Source organism: Poromitra crassiceps (genome assembly GCF_964638095.1).
Source record: "Poromitra crassiceps genome assembly, chromosome: 3".
Lineage (NCBI taxonomy): Eukaryota > Metazoa > Chordata > Actinopteri > Beryciformes > Melamphaidae > Poromitra > Poromitra crassiceps.
The window spans coordinates 62,977,217-62,993,167 of NC_139625.1; the positions used below are offsets into that span (position 1 = coordinate 62,977,217).

The following is a 15,951-nucleotide window of genomic DNA, read 5'->3' on the forward strand; positions in this document are numbered from 1 at the left end:
CTCTCACCTCATAGGCAGGGATTCTATTGGAGAGCAGCAGCAAGAGGACAGGACTGGAGTGACCGATGGGAGGGGCTGTGTGTAGGGGTGGAGGTCTGTAGGTGAAGGAGGAGAGGGCTCCGCTGACCTTGCTCAGCCTTCCACTGCAGGGCGACAAGGGAATTCAACACCAAAACATTGAAATCATTAGTTTAGTATATTACAGAGGTTTTCAAACTGGGAGGCGGGCCTCCAAACAATTTCAGGGGAGGCTCGGTGAATGGTGAAAAGTGAAATTCATTATTAAAAGGACATCACACAGAATACCCTAGATGTGTGTGATTTGGTTAAAGAGATAGTTCAGAGAGAGATACAATAGTTTGGGGGGATTTGACAGTTTTTCCCCACTTTCCCAGAGTCAGAACAAATAAATGCCTCCAGACAGACCTTTTTATGTATTTGGTCAGTGTAGTCTGAACTCTGTCAAACAGCAATATCAGGCTATCTTGGCTCAATTGCTGAGTGTCTATGGGATCAATTAACATAATCATGATCCCATATAGGCATCCAGGATTTGAGCGAGGCAGGCTGCTTATTCCAAGTGTTGTCTGGGGGATTGGGGTATTTTACATAGCTTTATGAAGCTTACACCATCCCAGAGAACAACATGCAAAGTATAAGTACTACAAATATTAGGGATCACTGAAACGTTTAAATCATTACTTGCATTTTTTTTTAGGAAGCCATGTAAACAAAACAAAAATCACCACAATGTAATTAATGTGATGCTGCACGTATGTCCAATCAGGGAGTGCCAGTGTTGAAAATGTGTAAATTTTAAACTATCTATCTATCTATCTATCTATCTATCTATCTATCTATCTATCTATCTATCTATCTATCTATCTATCTATTTATCTATCTATCTACTATAACCATTTTAAACTATCATGAAGGTTTAAACATGAACAATCACTCGTAACAGATGCTTATGGTTAAATATCTTTCCTTGCTCATAAGGCATTATTAGTCACTGCAAGCACATGCCGAGCATCCCTGATTTGAAATAGTTTCATAGGCTCAAGGCTTTAGGTCAGTGATACTCAACTTGCAGCCCGGGGGCCAGATGCGGCCCGCGATAGGGTGCAGAGTGGCCCCCGACAATTTCCTAATTCACAATGAAAACTAAGGTTAAATAAAATTTGACTGGGCTCCAGCTAAATTGTCAAATATGGCTGTCTGCTCGCCACCCAGGCACTTCCGGTATATGTATTGACTATGCAAAAAAAATTGAGACTAAACTCCGGCTGACACCCCAAAATCCTACAATCTGCTACAGAAAAATGTATATTAATGTTTATTGACTGGCCCCTTGCCTCCTGTCATTTTGCAAAAGTGGCCCCCAGGCAAAGCAAGTTGAGTATCCGTGCTTTAGGTCATTTAAAGTCAACTTGCATGCTAAGGATGCAATATATCAGGGGGTTTCAAAGTCTGAGACTGTGGGCCTTCCCCCAGACAACACTTGGAATAAGCAGCCCTCCTTACTCAATTCCTGGATGCCTATGCGATCATGATTATGTTATTTGATGCCATATAGACACTCAGCAATTGAGCCAAGATAGCCTGATATTGCTGTTGCACAAAAATGCCCCAAGAAATCTCCCCTAATGCCCCAAAAAACCATGATCCAGGGGCAAAAATTGCCCCCAAGATTTTGATAATTTTCTTTTCATTTAATTCAATTCAATTAATTCAATTTCCATCTCTAACACTTGGTACCTGCAAGCTGGTTGCCAGAAGACGTACTCACACAAACAGAGCTGCTGTTCACACTACGCTTTAGCAACGTTATGCACTTTTTTTTAAGTGCCTCCAAAATTTGGTAAATGCCCCCAGTTTTTAGACAGTGGGGGCAAAGGTTGCTTCCAAAAATATTTTTTTAATTTCCTAGATTGAGTTCAGAGTTCAGACTACACCGAGCAAATACATAAAAAGGTCTGTCTGGAGGCATTTATTTGTTCTGACTCTGGGAAAGTGGGAAAAACTGGCAAATTCCCCCAAACTACTGTGGGCTCTATTTTCCCCTTGGCCTTAAAGTGGCTGTAGGCGGTAAACTGGCCTTAAACGCAAAAAACACGATTTACGCCTGCCTACCGCTGACTCGGGAAGATACCGTCATGTTTTTACGCCCCGAAATGCGCTTTACGCCGAAGAGGTGTGGCGCAGTGCCAGAATAGGCCAGAATGGTTAACGCTTTTCAAAATCAGGCCTTATTCAGTGCGCAGGGGTCGGGGATGCACCCATGGCGTTATCCTATTTTGCAGACATGCCTTTCCAAAGCAACTCTCAGTTGTGTCTGCATGCTCGTCTGATACAGACTTCTCCCTCTCTATCTCTCTCTCACTCACTCTCTCCCTCTCAATCACTCTTTCTGCTGCTATCTCACTCTATCTCAGGGCCGATTCTAGGGGGGGGCAGGGGTGGGCTATGCCCACCCAAAAATTAATCTTGCCCACCCCAAAAAAAAAAATATATATATATTTTTGTATCTCCCTTTTTGAATTCCAGGCGACCGCGCTTAGGGTCGCGACCCGAAGGTTGGAGACCACTGGGTTAGTTAGTTTAGGGCACCTAACAGTTGTAGTTATAGCTTTAATTTGATTTGAGAAATAAGCTCATCCAATGCAAAGAATATTATGGAGTTGATTATTTTAAACTATGGATGAAGGATTGTTATTTATTTGTTAGGGTAACAAAGTCAATCTGCTTTCAAAGTTTTAATTTCAATAAGACTAAAAGTCTTGTAAATATAGGTTTGAAGGCTAAATGGCAAATAGTTTTTAGCTATGGTTAAGTCTCACTGCACTAGTCTTTAATTTGATTTGAGAAATAAGATCATCCAATGAAAATAAATGTTATGGAGTTGATTATTTTAAACTGGATGAAGTATTTTTATTTATTTTTAGGGTAAGTCAATCTGCTTTCAAAGTAGTTTTCTTTGTCACTTTTCAGTTTGAATTTGAATAAGACTAAATGTCTTGGAAATATAGCAATAGTTTTGTAAATAGTTAGTTTGTACATGTTTGCTAATAGTTTTGACAATAATAATGTAAACACTGGCCTGTCACCTGAGTGAAAGTTCCTACTTACAGTTTGGTGACCCAAAACAGAATGGTGACTCCTACTGGAACAATTTGGTTCAGTGTTTATGCCTGTGTTGCTGTCTGTTGTAGTGTAAAACGACTAAAGGGAGAGCAGGTGGTTACATGAAAGTGAGTGAGAAAAGGAGAAGATACTGAATAATGACATCACAACAGTATAATCCTAATGTTAATTTAAAATTAAATATTCTTGGATGAAAGTCCAAAAAACGTCTAATTTTCTTCGCCGCTGCCCTTGCAGGCAGCGCCGAGAGTCCATTCCTACCTAAAAGTACTTCCAGCGCCACTGAATATAATGCAATTTAATCCCCATCCCCGAACCCACAACCTCTGGCAACCTACCGCCAAAGTTGCCCCCTACCAGCCCACCCTAGTGTGGCAGGCTAGATACGGGCCTGCTCTATCTCCCACCTCTCTCTCTCCCCCTCTCTCGCTCTCTCTTTCACATATTTCCCAGTCATCTTCTCATCCCCTCCTGACTTACATGATTTTTGCTTCTAGGGCTTTTCGCAACTGGACTGGAGTCGCTCCATGGATCGGAGCTTGGAAGGGAAGAATGTGATTGGTTTACTGGAGATCACCAATGGCACACTTGTGAATAATTCTACGCTTAAAAAGGCATGGTTAAATGGTTAGCCCCGCGCACTCTGGCTTTAGCGCCAAGGGAAAATTAGGGAATGCGCGTGACCATGCCCACTAATAGCGCTGCGCCCAGCCATAAACGCATCTCTTGAACCGAATCACACACATTTAGGGTATTCTATGTGATCTCCTTTTAATAATGAATTTCACTTCCATTCACTGAGCCTCCCCTGAAACTGTTTGGAGCCCCCCTGGGGAGGTCTGCCTCCCAGTTTGAAAACCTCTGCAATATATAATATGTCAACAACATGTTCTCCCTAACTGTGTGTAGACAATGACCTGGTTGGATTGGAGACCTGGTTTGTCTCCATGCTAAGAGCTGCACTCTTGGACTGTGCTTTGTCCAGGCTAAGAGCGAGGCTGGGAGAGCCACCCAGGTTTGGAGGCCAGCAGAGGGAGGGCCAAGAGGTGAATGTTACCCCAGGACCGGGCCTCTCTCTCTGTGTGTAGCTGCTCCTGGATCCCCCTGGCTGGTTGTTGCTGCCCCAGGCTCTCCTGGTTCTCAGAGACATACCTGCAAATACAACACAGGTGAATCCTGGATGGGGGACAAAATTACTGATCCTCAATCTTTTTAATATCAGGACCCCTTACTTAGTCCATATTAGAGCCACAGACCCCCATTTCATGAGTCTCTTGGACCCAAATATGAGAATATTTGTATTGTTAGATATGATTTTGTCCTTAATTCCATGACTATCTATATTGTAGGTAGAGAGATAACAGGGAAAGTATATGATCAAAACAGTTATTCTTCTACATTCTCTAATTGTGTTAGCTTCTTGCAATAATGGTGAAGTTCACAATTAATCAATCTGCTGGGGACCCCCTGGAAGCTCCTCAAGGAGCCCTGGTGGTCCCACATTGAGATTATTCATGAACATTCCTGCTTTATTGGACAGGAGACTAGGGAGAGTGAAAGATAGAAGAGAGAGAGGGACAAAGACATTGGATATAAAACAGACGTCCCAAATGCACAAAATGTCCAACATTGCACTCCTAAAAGGTATTTGACTAGATAGATCATAGATAGATCATTGTTCTGATACTGGGGACTAACAGGAAAAAAATAAGAGAGAGAGAGAGAGAGAGAGAGAGAGAGAGAGAGAGAGAGAGAGAGAGAGAGAGAGAAGGATATGGCTGTTCATGAACTAGATTCACACTCACCACACCAACATCACAAATAGGCTACACGGTGTACGCCTTGACTTGCTAAACCAATTTGACACATTTTGCTTGAGTTGCCATCTTTCATTACGTTTTTTTGTTTGACTGTTCTCTCCTCTCTTACCCTCCTTTTCGCTGGAGTTTCTCTCTGATCTGTCTATGCTTCTCTCTCTCTCTCTCTCTCAGACTCCCCTACTCACTCTTCTCCTCCTGCAGCCTCTCTCTGATCATCTGCCTGATCCTCCTCTCCTTCTCTCTCTCCTCCACCTCCTCCCTCGTTCCCGTGGTTTGCCGGTTGAGCGTGCCGTAGCGCTCTGCGGCCTCTCGGGGAGTGAGCCAGTCCAGGGTGGAGACGCAGGAGACGTAGTGGCTCTTCCAAGCTCCATACTCCCTCCCTCCTGGACAGTAAGGCAGGAACCAGCCCCTTTTGATGCACCGGCCTGCCCATAGACAATCCTGGAGGGAGGGGGAGAGAGAGAGAGAGAGAGAGAAAACTGAGGAGAAATAGAAAGTGAAGAACACTTCATTCTCTCCTGTACGAAGTATGAACACATCAGGAACAAAACACCACATACTTTTCATAAATCTCTGAAAGAATAGAGAAAAGTAGATCTTGTTTGGAGAAAATGTTTAAACAGTAGAATTCTGTGTTCAGTATGTGATGTCATGATGATATCATGCCATAATTGATTTGTTTGTAATCATCACTTGTTGTTGTTACTGTCCAGAAACAGCGTATTCTATGTGCTGAATCTATCTATGCAGTTTGTGTCATTTTATTTTACTTTATTTCCATCCGTTATGTTTGAAGCTATGCAACATGTGCACATGTGCCAATAAAGCTCTTTGAATTGAAATTGAGAGAGAGAGAGAGAGAGAGAGAGAGAGTGAGAGAGATCAACACTCCTCAAGCTCAATTCAAACATCTAAACACTCACCTGCTCGGCCAGGACCCTCCAGTGCCAGTTGACCTGGGCAGCGGAGCAGAGGTCGCGGGGGGTCAGGAAGGACATCACGTACAGGGACAGAAACCGCGGCAGCACCGCCGTGAAGTCCACTCGAGTCACGGGAACCGTCTCGCTCAGCCAGTCCCTGCAGTGCCTGCTCATGCAGAGGGTTTAAAAATATATAAAACATTAAAATAAAAAAGATTCTTACTGAATGAGTTTCATTACAGATTGTATTCAGGGTCTGAGGAGAAAAGGGTGCTGCCAATAAGTTCTGTGGCCCCAAAATAAGGGCAATACAAAAGCTCTATGAGGAGAGTCTGGGTTCACCTTACGAGGCAGCTGGATTCACGAGATCACGATCAAACGAGAAATGTCAGTCTTTGCACCTTCTTAAATGTATTTTCCAGTGATATCGTGTGCTCCAGTCCTCTCTTTGGGTTCAGTCTATTGTACTCTTTGGAGAAGTCGATCCTGCCACGCTGACAGATATGCTTTTGAATCTGAGACCAATCAGCATCGAAGCAGCTATGGGCCGGATTTAGGCGTGACGACAGCGAGAAGCGAGCATGTGATAAGACGGTGATAGACAGATGGTTCATCCAATCACCTGCCAAGTATTTTTGGAAAGCGCCTGCCCTTTCCAAACAGTTTCCAAGGATGACATACCAGATGGTTCTGTCTAACAAACCATCTCATCTGGCGTGCCTGGTATTGGTGGAAACATAAGTTTCTCCTTCTTGGAGTATCACAAACAAAAAAATATGACACATAATAACATAATATGATATAGGTAAGGGTCGATATGTGTAGCTCATGATACAATTTGATATGCGATACATGGTTCATAATTTGATGCAACCATGATACAATGTAATGCATACAGTTTCAACAGCAAAGTCTGACTGCAGAATTATGTAAAAATTTAAATAAAGTGCAAATACTATAATTTTCATGAAATTGTGATGGGCAAGCCCCCTTTTGGGCAAGCCATTTCTCAGTTTTGTCACATTTGTGCATTGCGGTATATTGAATTTTGATATCGTCCCATCCCTGCTATATAGCATGAATATTGTCAAACACAAAATCTAAAAGGAAAGAAAACAGGTGAAAGGAAGAGAAGGCCGTACTTGAGCTGTGACCTGGTGCAGCGTGTGAGCAGAGCTTGGAGCAGATGTTTCCTCTGCCTGTCGCTCCACAGGTCAAACCAGTGGAGAAGCAAGCTGATCCTCTCCTCGAATAACTGAGAGTGAACAGGACAGGACACAACAAACTGAACGTATGGAAGTCCTCCTCTGGCTGTCTGGCTGCTCTGCCAAAAACTACACACTGGCTTTCAAAACACTGATGAGAATGGCGGGCTTCCAACAGACGTATTAAGAAAACATAAGACTCATTGAGATGAATGCTGCGGCTGAACAGTTTTATTGATGTGGTCGTCAATAAAATTCTGGAATAATTGGGGTCAAGACTTATTTTTCGACTTTTGGAGTGCTGCCATTCCCATGTTTCTTGTGTGGATTTTTTTTCGTCTTCTTGAAACTGGCTATATTTCACTCTGGTGGAACTTTTAAATTTTTTTTTTAATAAGATTTTACACTTCATTCAGGAAATAGCCTACTGTATATCTTCAGTGTCTGGTGAAAACCTCATATCTCAAAAGCAAACTTTTCAGGAAGTAAGAAAAACAGCCTTGTCTTCAGCTTGACTATAGTCTCTCAAGCCAGACTGTCTCTTCTACATTCTGCTAATGTATCATTATAGGCAGAAGCATTTGAAAATTGCGAGAGCCAACTTATCTGTTTTGATTTGATTTGATTTGATTTTATTTGACGGTTACAAATTGAAATACAGTGTACTAAACAAGGTACAGACACGGATCTCAAAGAATAACATCAAGGATAAAGCACAATAAAGTCAAGACTTATTTCCATTGTGGTCCTTGGTCTAAAACAGGTAGATAAAAAAACAACAACAACAACACCAATATAAACATAAAATAATTAACAGAAGCATTCAATACAGTATGATTTATGCAATGAGAGATGAGAAACATACATATCAAAATACACAAAAGAAGCTGTACATCAGAGCTTAGAAAAGGACTTGTTCAAGAAGCCACAATTTAACCTTCTTCTTGAAAACACCTTGGCTGCTTGTACACTTTAGGTGGAGGGGCAACATGTTCCAATTTTTAGCCCCGATAAATTTAAAAGAGCACTTACCTAGGTTTGTTTTAAAGCCAGGTAGACGTAAGTCAGCAGTACTGGCTCTAGTGTTGTGGGAGTGTGTATCTTCACTCCTCTGAAAGTGATTGCTAAGATATTCGGGGGCTCTGTTGTTATAGATGTTATGAACAATGTTAAGTTGGAGCTGGACATATCTAGCATCTAGCATCCACAGGGAGCCAGCCCAGCTTCTGGAGGAGTACTTTTCCCACATGGTCTCTAGGGGCTAGGCCTAGAGTTAGCCTTACTAATTGGTTCTGGGAAACCTGCAGTTTCTCCTTCAAAACTTTGGTCAAACCTCCGTACCAAGAAGAGATGGCATAATCAAAGCAAGGAGAAACCAGAGAGTTGGCCAACAAAAAAAAGAGTGGCCTGGTCCAGAAAGGGGGCTTTTCTGGCCAGAAACTTGGTTCGTCCAGTCACTTTGGTAATTGTTTTTAGGGCCATGGTATCGCCTCCTAAGCTACTGTCTAGGTGGCAGCCTAAATAGCTAACTGAGGCTTTTGCCTCAAAGGACTGGCCCTCAAGGACTGACCCTTTAAGAGACTAGATTTTCCCCAGATTATCCAATGAGATTAATTAACCCATAAGGAGCATGTAATCATTAACTGAATTAATCAATATTTATAATGTAGAAGATCCAGTCTCTATCATTTTCATATCAAGCAAGGTTTAGGTTAATAGGCTATGTGAACGTTTGATCAAAAGACTTAGGCTATATGCTTTAAATTCGTTTCAAATAGTGAAGTTGGTGAACTTTCCAAAGCCGAATTCCCATGAAGGCAAAGGGCTGCTACTAAAATAGCATAAATATTGATAATTTTGATTTGTTTAAAGGGGCCATATTATGCATTTCTTAATTTTGTATCATATATATTACGCATCGTCTCAAACTGCCAACAGCGTCATGTGTGCTTGTGACCTAGCAAGTTCATTCTTCCAAGAACGACTAGCAAGAACGTTCTCCCCAAGAACCCAAGAACAAGAATGCATTCTTGGTATTGAGAAACGGCCCTTGTCTCTCCTCTCTCTTCAGCATGTGATTGCTTGTTTGATGTAAGTCTGCTAATATTTACAGTGTTTCCCATACATAAAGGAATTTGTGGCGGGCCGCCACAATAATATTTGGACCGCCACAATAAGATGTTGCCCCAAAAAAACAAAAAAACAAAAAAAAATATATATATATATATATATATTTTTTTACAGTGCACCTGAACGCAACATGCAAGATATCCGCTGAATAAGTGTCCAATAAATGTTCATGTCATTCTGGCCAATACTTCTGTTATAGCATTTCAGTCTGGAATATGGAATATCTTTCAATAATCTATGATTTAGCTGCTAAATTGTCAAATACCGCCATCTGCTCGCTACCCAGGCACTTATGTATGTACTTAACCCAACTAACTTAACCTAACTAACTATCCGGTGTGCACAACACTGTCAGCCTAAACTCCGGCTGACACCCCAAAAACCTACAATCCGCTACAGAAAAATGTATGTTTGTTTATTAACTGGCCCCTCGTCTTCTATCATTTCACGAAAGTGGCAAAGCAAGTTGAGTATCCCTGACCTATAGGGAGAAATTTAGTTTGTCATTGTAAACCCACAGCACAGTAATGATGACATGTTCTTCATAGATCTAGCCTTTTAATTTAGCTCTTAAGCTTTCTCAAAGTACACCAAATTCATGCATTTTACTTTAAAATGTTTAAAAAAATCTCGCGGGGGGCATGCCCCCGCACCCCCCTAGGGGGTCTGCAGTCCCCCACCACAAATTCTCAAAATCCTGTGGGAAACACTGTATTTATATGCTTTATGTTACAAGATTTATGTTAACAGTGTTCACTCATGTTATAGGTTATGTCATGCATTCGCTCATATGTTGTTATGTCACCCGCAGGGTGTTCTCATCTTTGTCGGAAATAAAATTGCTAGCAGACATTGAGGAGTCTTTCTTCATGAGAACACCATCATGCTGGTCAAATGCCCCTTCCCCGGCTGCGACTTCGAGACCGGATACGTTTCGGAGGGACTTGCCATCGCGCTGCTGACGGCCCACGGACATGCCCATCGGGATGCAGCGGCCCGGCCCCCAGCTCACCAAGGCCCGAAGCTGGAGCGGCCTAGGGTCGACACCGGCATCTCGACAGAGGAATGGAATGTGTTCGTCCGGCGTTGGAATGTCTTCTGTGCAGGCTCGGGCATAGGAGCAGCCCAGGCCCCGTTCCAGCTGTTTCAGTGTGCGGGGCCCGAACTTGGTGACAGCCTACTGAAAGCGGACCCGGATGCCGCCTCCGGGACTTTGGCTGACCTACTCGCCGCTATGCGCTCGCTGGCCGTTGTACCGGTCGCCACATGCGTCCTGCGCACAGAGCTGCTTCAGTTGCGTCAGGAACGCGATGAGACATTCCGCGCCTTTACCGCCAGAGTGCGTGGGAAGGCAGAGACATGTTCCTACGTTGCTGTCTGTGAATGCGGCAGGGATGTGAGCTACACCGATCACATCATCCGCGATGTCCTTGTCAATGGGATCTACGACTCAGACATACGCCGCGAGGCGCTAGGCACACCTGACATTCTCAGGAAGCCCGTGAACGATGTGATCGCGCTCGTTGAGGGCAAGGAGATGGCTCGTAACGCCATCCCGTCATCCGCCCTGTCGGCTGTCTCCTCATTCCAGCGCTCGAGGAAGAGCCCACAGCTGAGCCCACAGCGGAGCCCCTCCTTGACCCCGAGCCCAGCTGATATGGCGAAACGAGCCGCGTGCCCAGGATGTCAGAACACCTTTCCTGTCTTCACAGAGGGGTCTCGGAGCCGATCTCGGAGCCGATCTCCCAGCTCTCGACCATTCAGTCTGAGGCGCACCCAGGCCACTATCGCGGGAGCCGTGACCAACGCCGCACGACAGCACCAGTCAGACTCGAGCACCATATCTTCTCCAAGGGCGAATGGAGGCGGGCCAGGCTGAGGGAACACCCCCGGGCACTGATCACCGTCTCGGTTGACAATCCAGTCAGTCAGGGGGACGGCGCCGGCTGTCGGCCATCGGGGATCAAGGTGAAGGTGTCTGCTATCGCAGACACAGGTGCGCAGTCGGACATTTGGTCTCTAGAGGAGTACCTCGCCTGCGGATTCTCACGTGACGACCTACGCCCTGTCAGCCTCAGCCTCTCGGCTGCCAACCGCTCCCCCATAGCCATTGATGGCGCATTCTTCGCTAGACTCTCTGCGGTCCCCAAGAGCAGCGGGGGGTCGTCCTGCCGCTCCATGGTGTATGTAAGCAGCTCGGTCCGGGGCATGTACCTCTCCTATGGGTCGCTGCTCAACCTCGGCCTCCTGCCCAAGGACTTCCCGACAGGGGGTGCGGGGCAACCCAGGGACAAGCGCGATTCCGCCACCCCTTCCTCGCCGGACCTGCCCTTGTCTGTCAATGCAGTGAGGTACGCCAACGGCGGCTGCGACGGCCGTGACCCCCATGGCGCCCGGTGCTCGTGCCCACAGCGCGCTGTCCCTCCGTCACGCCCCGCGGCACTGCCATTCCCCTGCATGCCTGAGAACAACGACCAGATGAAGAGGTGGTTGTTTGAGAGGTACGCCTCGTCCACATTTAACACGTGCCCCCATCGGGCGCTGCCTTGCATGGAGGGACCGCCCATCGAGATGCACGTGGACCCTGCCGCCACTCCTACAGCATGCCACACCGCAGCCGGTGTGCCTCTCCACTGGCAGCACAAGGTCTGCGACGACCTTCTCCGGGACGAGGCCCTCGGTGTCATCGAGCGCGTGCCATACAGCGAGCCGGTTACATGGTGCCACTGCATGGTGGTTACCCGGAAGCACGACGGGTCCCCCCGCAGAACCGTGGACCTTTCCCCTCTCAATAAGTTCTGCCAGCGTGAGACTTTCGCAACTGAGTCCCCATTCCACCTTGCACGTCGTGTTCCGAAGGGCACCTGGAAGACTGTCACGGACGCTTGGAATGGTTATCACAGTGTGCCCCTGCGCGAGTCTGATCGTCATCTGACAACCTTCATCACTCCCTTTGCCCGGTGGCGTTACACCAGGGCGCCACAGGGTTTTCTGTCGTCGGGTGATGGCTACAACCGCCGTTTCGACGCTATCCTCTCAGACTTTGAACGCAAGGAACGTTGCGTGGATGACACGGTCCACTACGACACCGACCTGGAGCAGCACTGGTGGAGGACCATCGACTTCCTGACACGTTTCGGGCGGTCGGGCGTCGTGTTGAACCCGGACAAGTTCCAATTTGCGCAGAGGAGCGTTGATTTTGCTGGCTTCAGGGTGTCGGATGCTACTATCGAGCCACTTCCCAAATACCTGGATGCCATTCGGGACTTCCCCCGCCCGGTCTCCACGACGGATATCAGGAGCTGGTTCGGCCTCGTCAACCAGGTGACTAACTACGCCCAGTTGCACGACACTATGGCCCCTTTCAAGCCCTTCCTCAGCCCACGCTGCAAGTTCTCGTGGTCACCTGAGCTGGAGGAGGCCTTCCAGGCGTCCAAGCATGTCATAATTGGGGCCATTCGCGAAGGTGTGGAGATCTACGACATGCAGAAGCGCACCTGCCTCCGCCCCGACTGGTCCAGGCGAGGCATTGGCTACTTCCTTCTCCAACAGCATTGCAGCTGTGCCTCAGGCGTGCCGGACTGCTGCCCAGGGGGTTGGAGAATCACACTCGCTGGGTCGCGCTACCTGTCCCCGGCGGAGCAGCGTTATGCGGCTATTGAAGGGGAGGCCCTGGCCGTGGCCTGGGGCCTGGAGCAGACACAATACTTCACGCAGGGATGCGACAACCTCGTCGTGGTCACCGATCACAAGCCCCTGGTGAAGATCTTCGGGGACCGCACTCTCGACGAGATCACGAACTCACGCCTGTTCAGGCTGAAGCAGCGTACCCTCCCGTGGCGTTTCGAGGTTGTGCACCTTCCTGGCAAGAGCAACCATGCCGCTGACGCTGCCTCGAGGCACCCTTCCCCCTCGGGCTCGGCTAACGGCCTCTCTCTGGAACCGCCAGGCGTGCCTGACGCCGTGGAGGTGGCGCTCATGGCTTCGATCTGCACCGATGCTCAGGAGCTCCGCGCCGTCTCCTGGCCCCTCCTCGCACAAGAGACAGTGGCTGACGCGTCCCTCGGCCGCCTACTGGACATGATTGAGCACGGGAACGGGGTGGACGCGCATGACCCTGCCGTGGCGAGTTTGTCACCGGTCTGTGACTCCTTCTATGCGCAGGACGGGGTCTTGCTGTACCAAGATCGCGTCGTGGTTCCCCTGTCCCTCCGCGAGAGGGTCCTTCGGCACCTTCATGCTGCCCACCAGGGGGTTTCAGCGATGGAGCAGCACGCCCGGGCCATAGTCTACTGGCCTGGGATGTCAGGGGATATCCGCGCTGTCAGGAACGGGTGCGCAGACTGCAACCGCAACGCTCCATCGCAGGCGGCCACGCCCCCTCTGCCATCTCCGCCACCGTCCGCCCCATTTGAGTTTTTTTTTGCTGACTTCTTTGACTACGGGGGCCGCCACTACCTGGTCGTCGGGGATCGGCTCTCGGGTTGGGTGGAGGTCCTGGGCGCTGCGGCCGGGACTGATGCTGGAGGCGCGGCTGGCCTCGTTCGCCACCTCCGCTCATTCTTCCGTACCTTTGGTGTGCCTGAGGAGCTTTCGAGCGATGGCGGCCCGGAGTTCATGGCGAGCCACACCCAGGACTTCCTCCACCTGTGGCAGATCAGGCATCGCGTGTCATCCGTCAGTTTCCCGCAGTCCAACGGGAGAGCTGAGGTCGCTGTCAAGACTGCGAAGTGCCTTCTGGTGTCCAACATTGGCCCGGCGGGCAGTCTCGACCAGGATCGCTTCCTGCGCGCGATGATACAGCTGCGCAACACACCCGACCCGGACTGCAACCTCTCACCGGTGCAGATTATCTTCGGTCACCCCCTTCGAGGGTCGCTCTCCTTCATCAACCGGCTTGAGAAGTTTTCGAACCCACATATCCATCCGCTCTGGCGTCAGGCATGGGCTGCGAAGGAGGATGCCCTTCGTACGCGGATGTCCCGCACTACCGAGTCTCTGGGGGCTCATTCGAGACCGCTCCGCCCTCTGGCTCTCGGTGAGAGGGTGTTCGTCCAGAATCAGCAGGGCCCGAGCCCCAACAAGTGGGACAGATCCGGGGTGGTGGTAGAGTCGCTTGGCCACGATCAGTATCGGGTGAGAGTCGATGGTTCAGGACGTCTGACTTTGCGCAATCGGCGGTTCCTCCGTGGCTATACGCCGGTCGCCCCCTATACCCAGCGGCTGCCGTCGACGCCTCCTCCGCTTCCTCCCTCCCTGGAATGTCTGCCCCCGGCTACCCCCCCTGGCCCGGTAGTGCCCCAGGGTGACGCACGGCAGTGGACAGACGGGCCCCGTGATGCAGATTTGGGCCCCTCTCTGCTAGCGCCCCCCGCTGGTGTGGCCCCTGCTACACTTCTCCCAGCACCGTCGCCGGTGCGGCCCGCCCCTGCTGCATCTCTTCCTGCGCCGTCGCCGCTACGGCCCGCCCACCCGGCCCGCGCTAGGGGGCCGCCCAAGCGTTACGAGCCGGAGACCGGCCGATGGACTTTGGACTGAGACCGTTAACCCGCGGTGGTTCGTGGCTTTCCGGTCTGGGGGGGATGCAGGAGTGTACTCCCGGCCACTAGGGGGCAGTGCAGTACTGCCTTTGGAACAGTCTAGGTTAGAGTGAGTTGTTGTTGCCACGTCCTTTTCCTTCCGGTCGTGTGAGAGTGTGCACCTTGTCTCTCCTCTCTCTTCAGCATGTGATTGCCTTGTTTGATGTAAGTCTGCTAATATTTATATGCTTTATGTTACAAGATTTATGTTAAAAGTGTTCACTCATGTTATAGTGTTATGTCATGCATTCGCTCATATGTTGTTATGTCACCCGCAGGGTGTTCTCATCTTTGTCGGAAATAAAATTGCTAGCAGACATTGAGGAGTCTTTCTTCAGACGAGAGGACATGGATTTGTGCCGATTTGTGCGAGAGCAATAGTTCTAGTGACGTCAAGTAGGACTTGTTACCATGGTGATGACAAGCCTAGCCCGGGCCGGCAGTGCGCGCGCGCCATAGCCTTCACCCGTCCCCCCTGCCCCTCCCTTCCCTGTTCTGACTGCTCCAGTACACTGCCGACTTGTCAACCTAACCCGCGTCACCAGGCTCTCTCCAACCTGGCTGTCTACAACAGTAGTCTCATGGAATAACGGATTTCAGACCGCAAAAACAAGCAGACGACTTGGAAGTGAGCCAGGATGTAGGACTGAAGTGGTAAGTTCTGAAAATATGTGTCTCATTCCAGCATCGGTTGTACCTAGGAGCTAGGAAGCGCTAACGTTACTTACCGCCGGCTGGGTAACGTTAGCACTTGCTATTAGCCTAGCAGCACAGCCGCCTTTCATAGACATGAACAACCGATGAATGACGAAGGCACACATTTTGAGAACTTGTAACGTTAGTCCAACTTGCTGACTTCTCCAAGTCCTCATTTTGGTTTGGTCCGTGTAGCCTTTGCTAGGAGAGGCACACTATAGTCACAAGCATTTGGGAAGTTAGCTAACTAGCTACATTAGCTGTTGTTTTGTGGCTTGAATGTGACGACAATAGTGTGAAGCTCTAAAACAAGCTGTAAAACAATTATATAAACGAGCAAGCGATTGTCAAAACAAATTTGACCATCGATAACAAACGTGACTTGGACGTAACAAGCTATCTCCCCCTAGCTATCTACAGCTCCGCTCGGCCCGGGCTGTGCCGGGACATTTCCTTC

At 48.5% G+C, this 15,951-nt stretch overlaps 1 protein-coding gene across 1 annotated transcript in view; it reads right to left on the reverse strand.

Annotated features, from left to right (window-relative positions):
- ect2l (epithelial cell transforming 2 like) overlaps positions 1-15,951 on the reverse strand; it is a gene marked incomplete at both ends in the record, with an annotated part of 36,190 nt that overhangs the window by 15,361 nt on the left and 4,878 nt on the right. Inside the window, 5 exons of the mRNA XM_083633104.1 lie at positions 8-143; positions 4,156-4,296; positions 5,146-5,405; positions 5,888-6,050; positions 7,027-7,139. Coding sequence (XP_083489230.1) covers positions 8-143; positions 4,156-4,296; positions 5,146-5,405; positions 5,888-6,050; positions 7,027-7,139 — 813 coding nt within the window. The remainder of the gene's footprint in view (positions 1-7; positions 144-4,155; positions 4,297-5,145; positions 5,406-5,887; positions 6,051-7,026; positions 7,140-15,951) is intronic.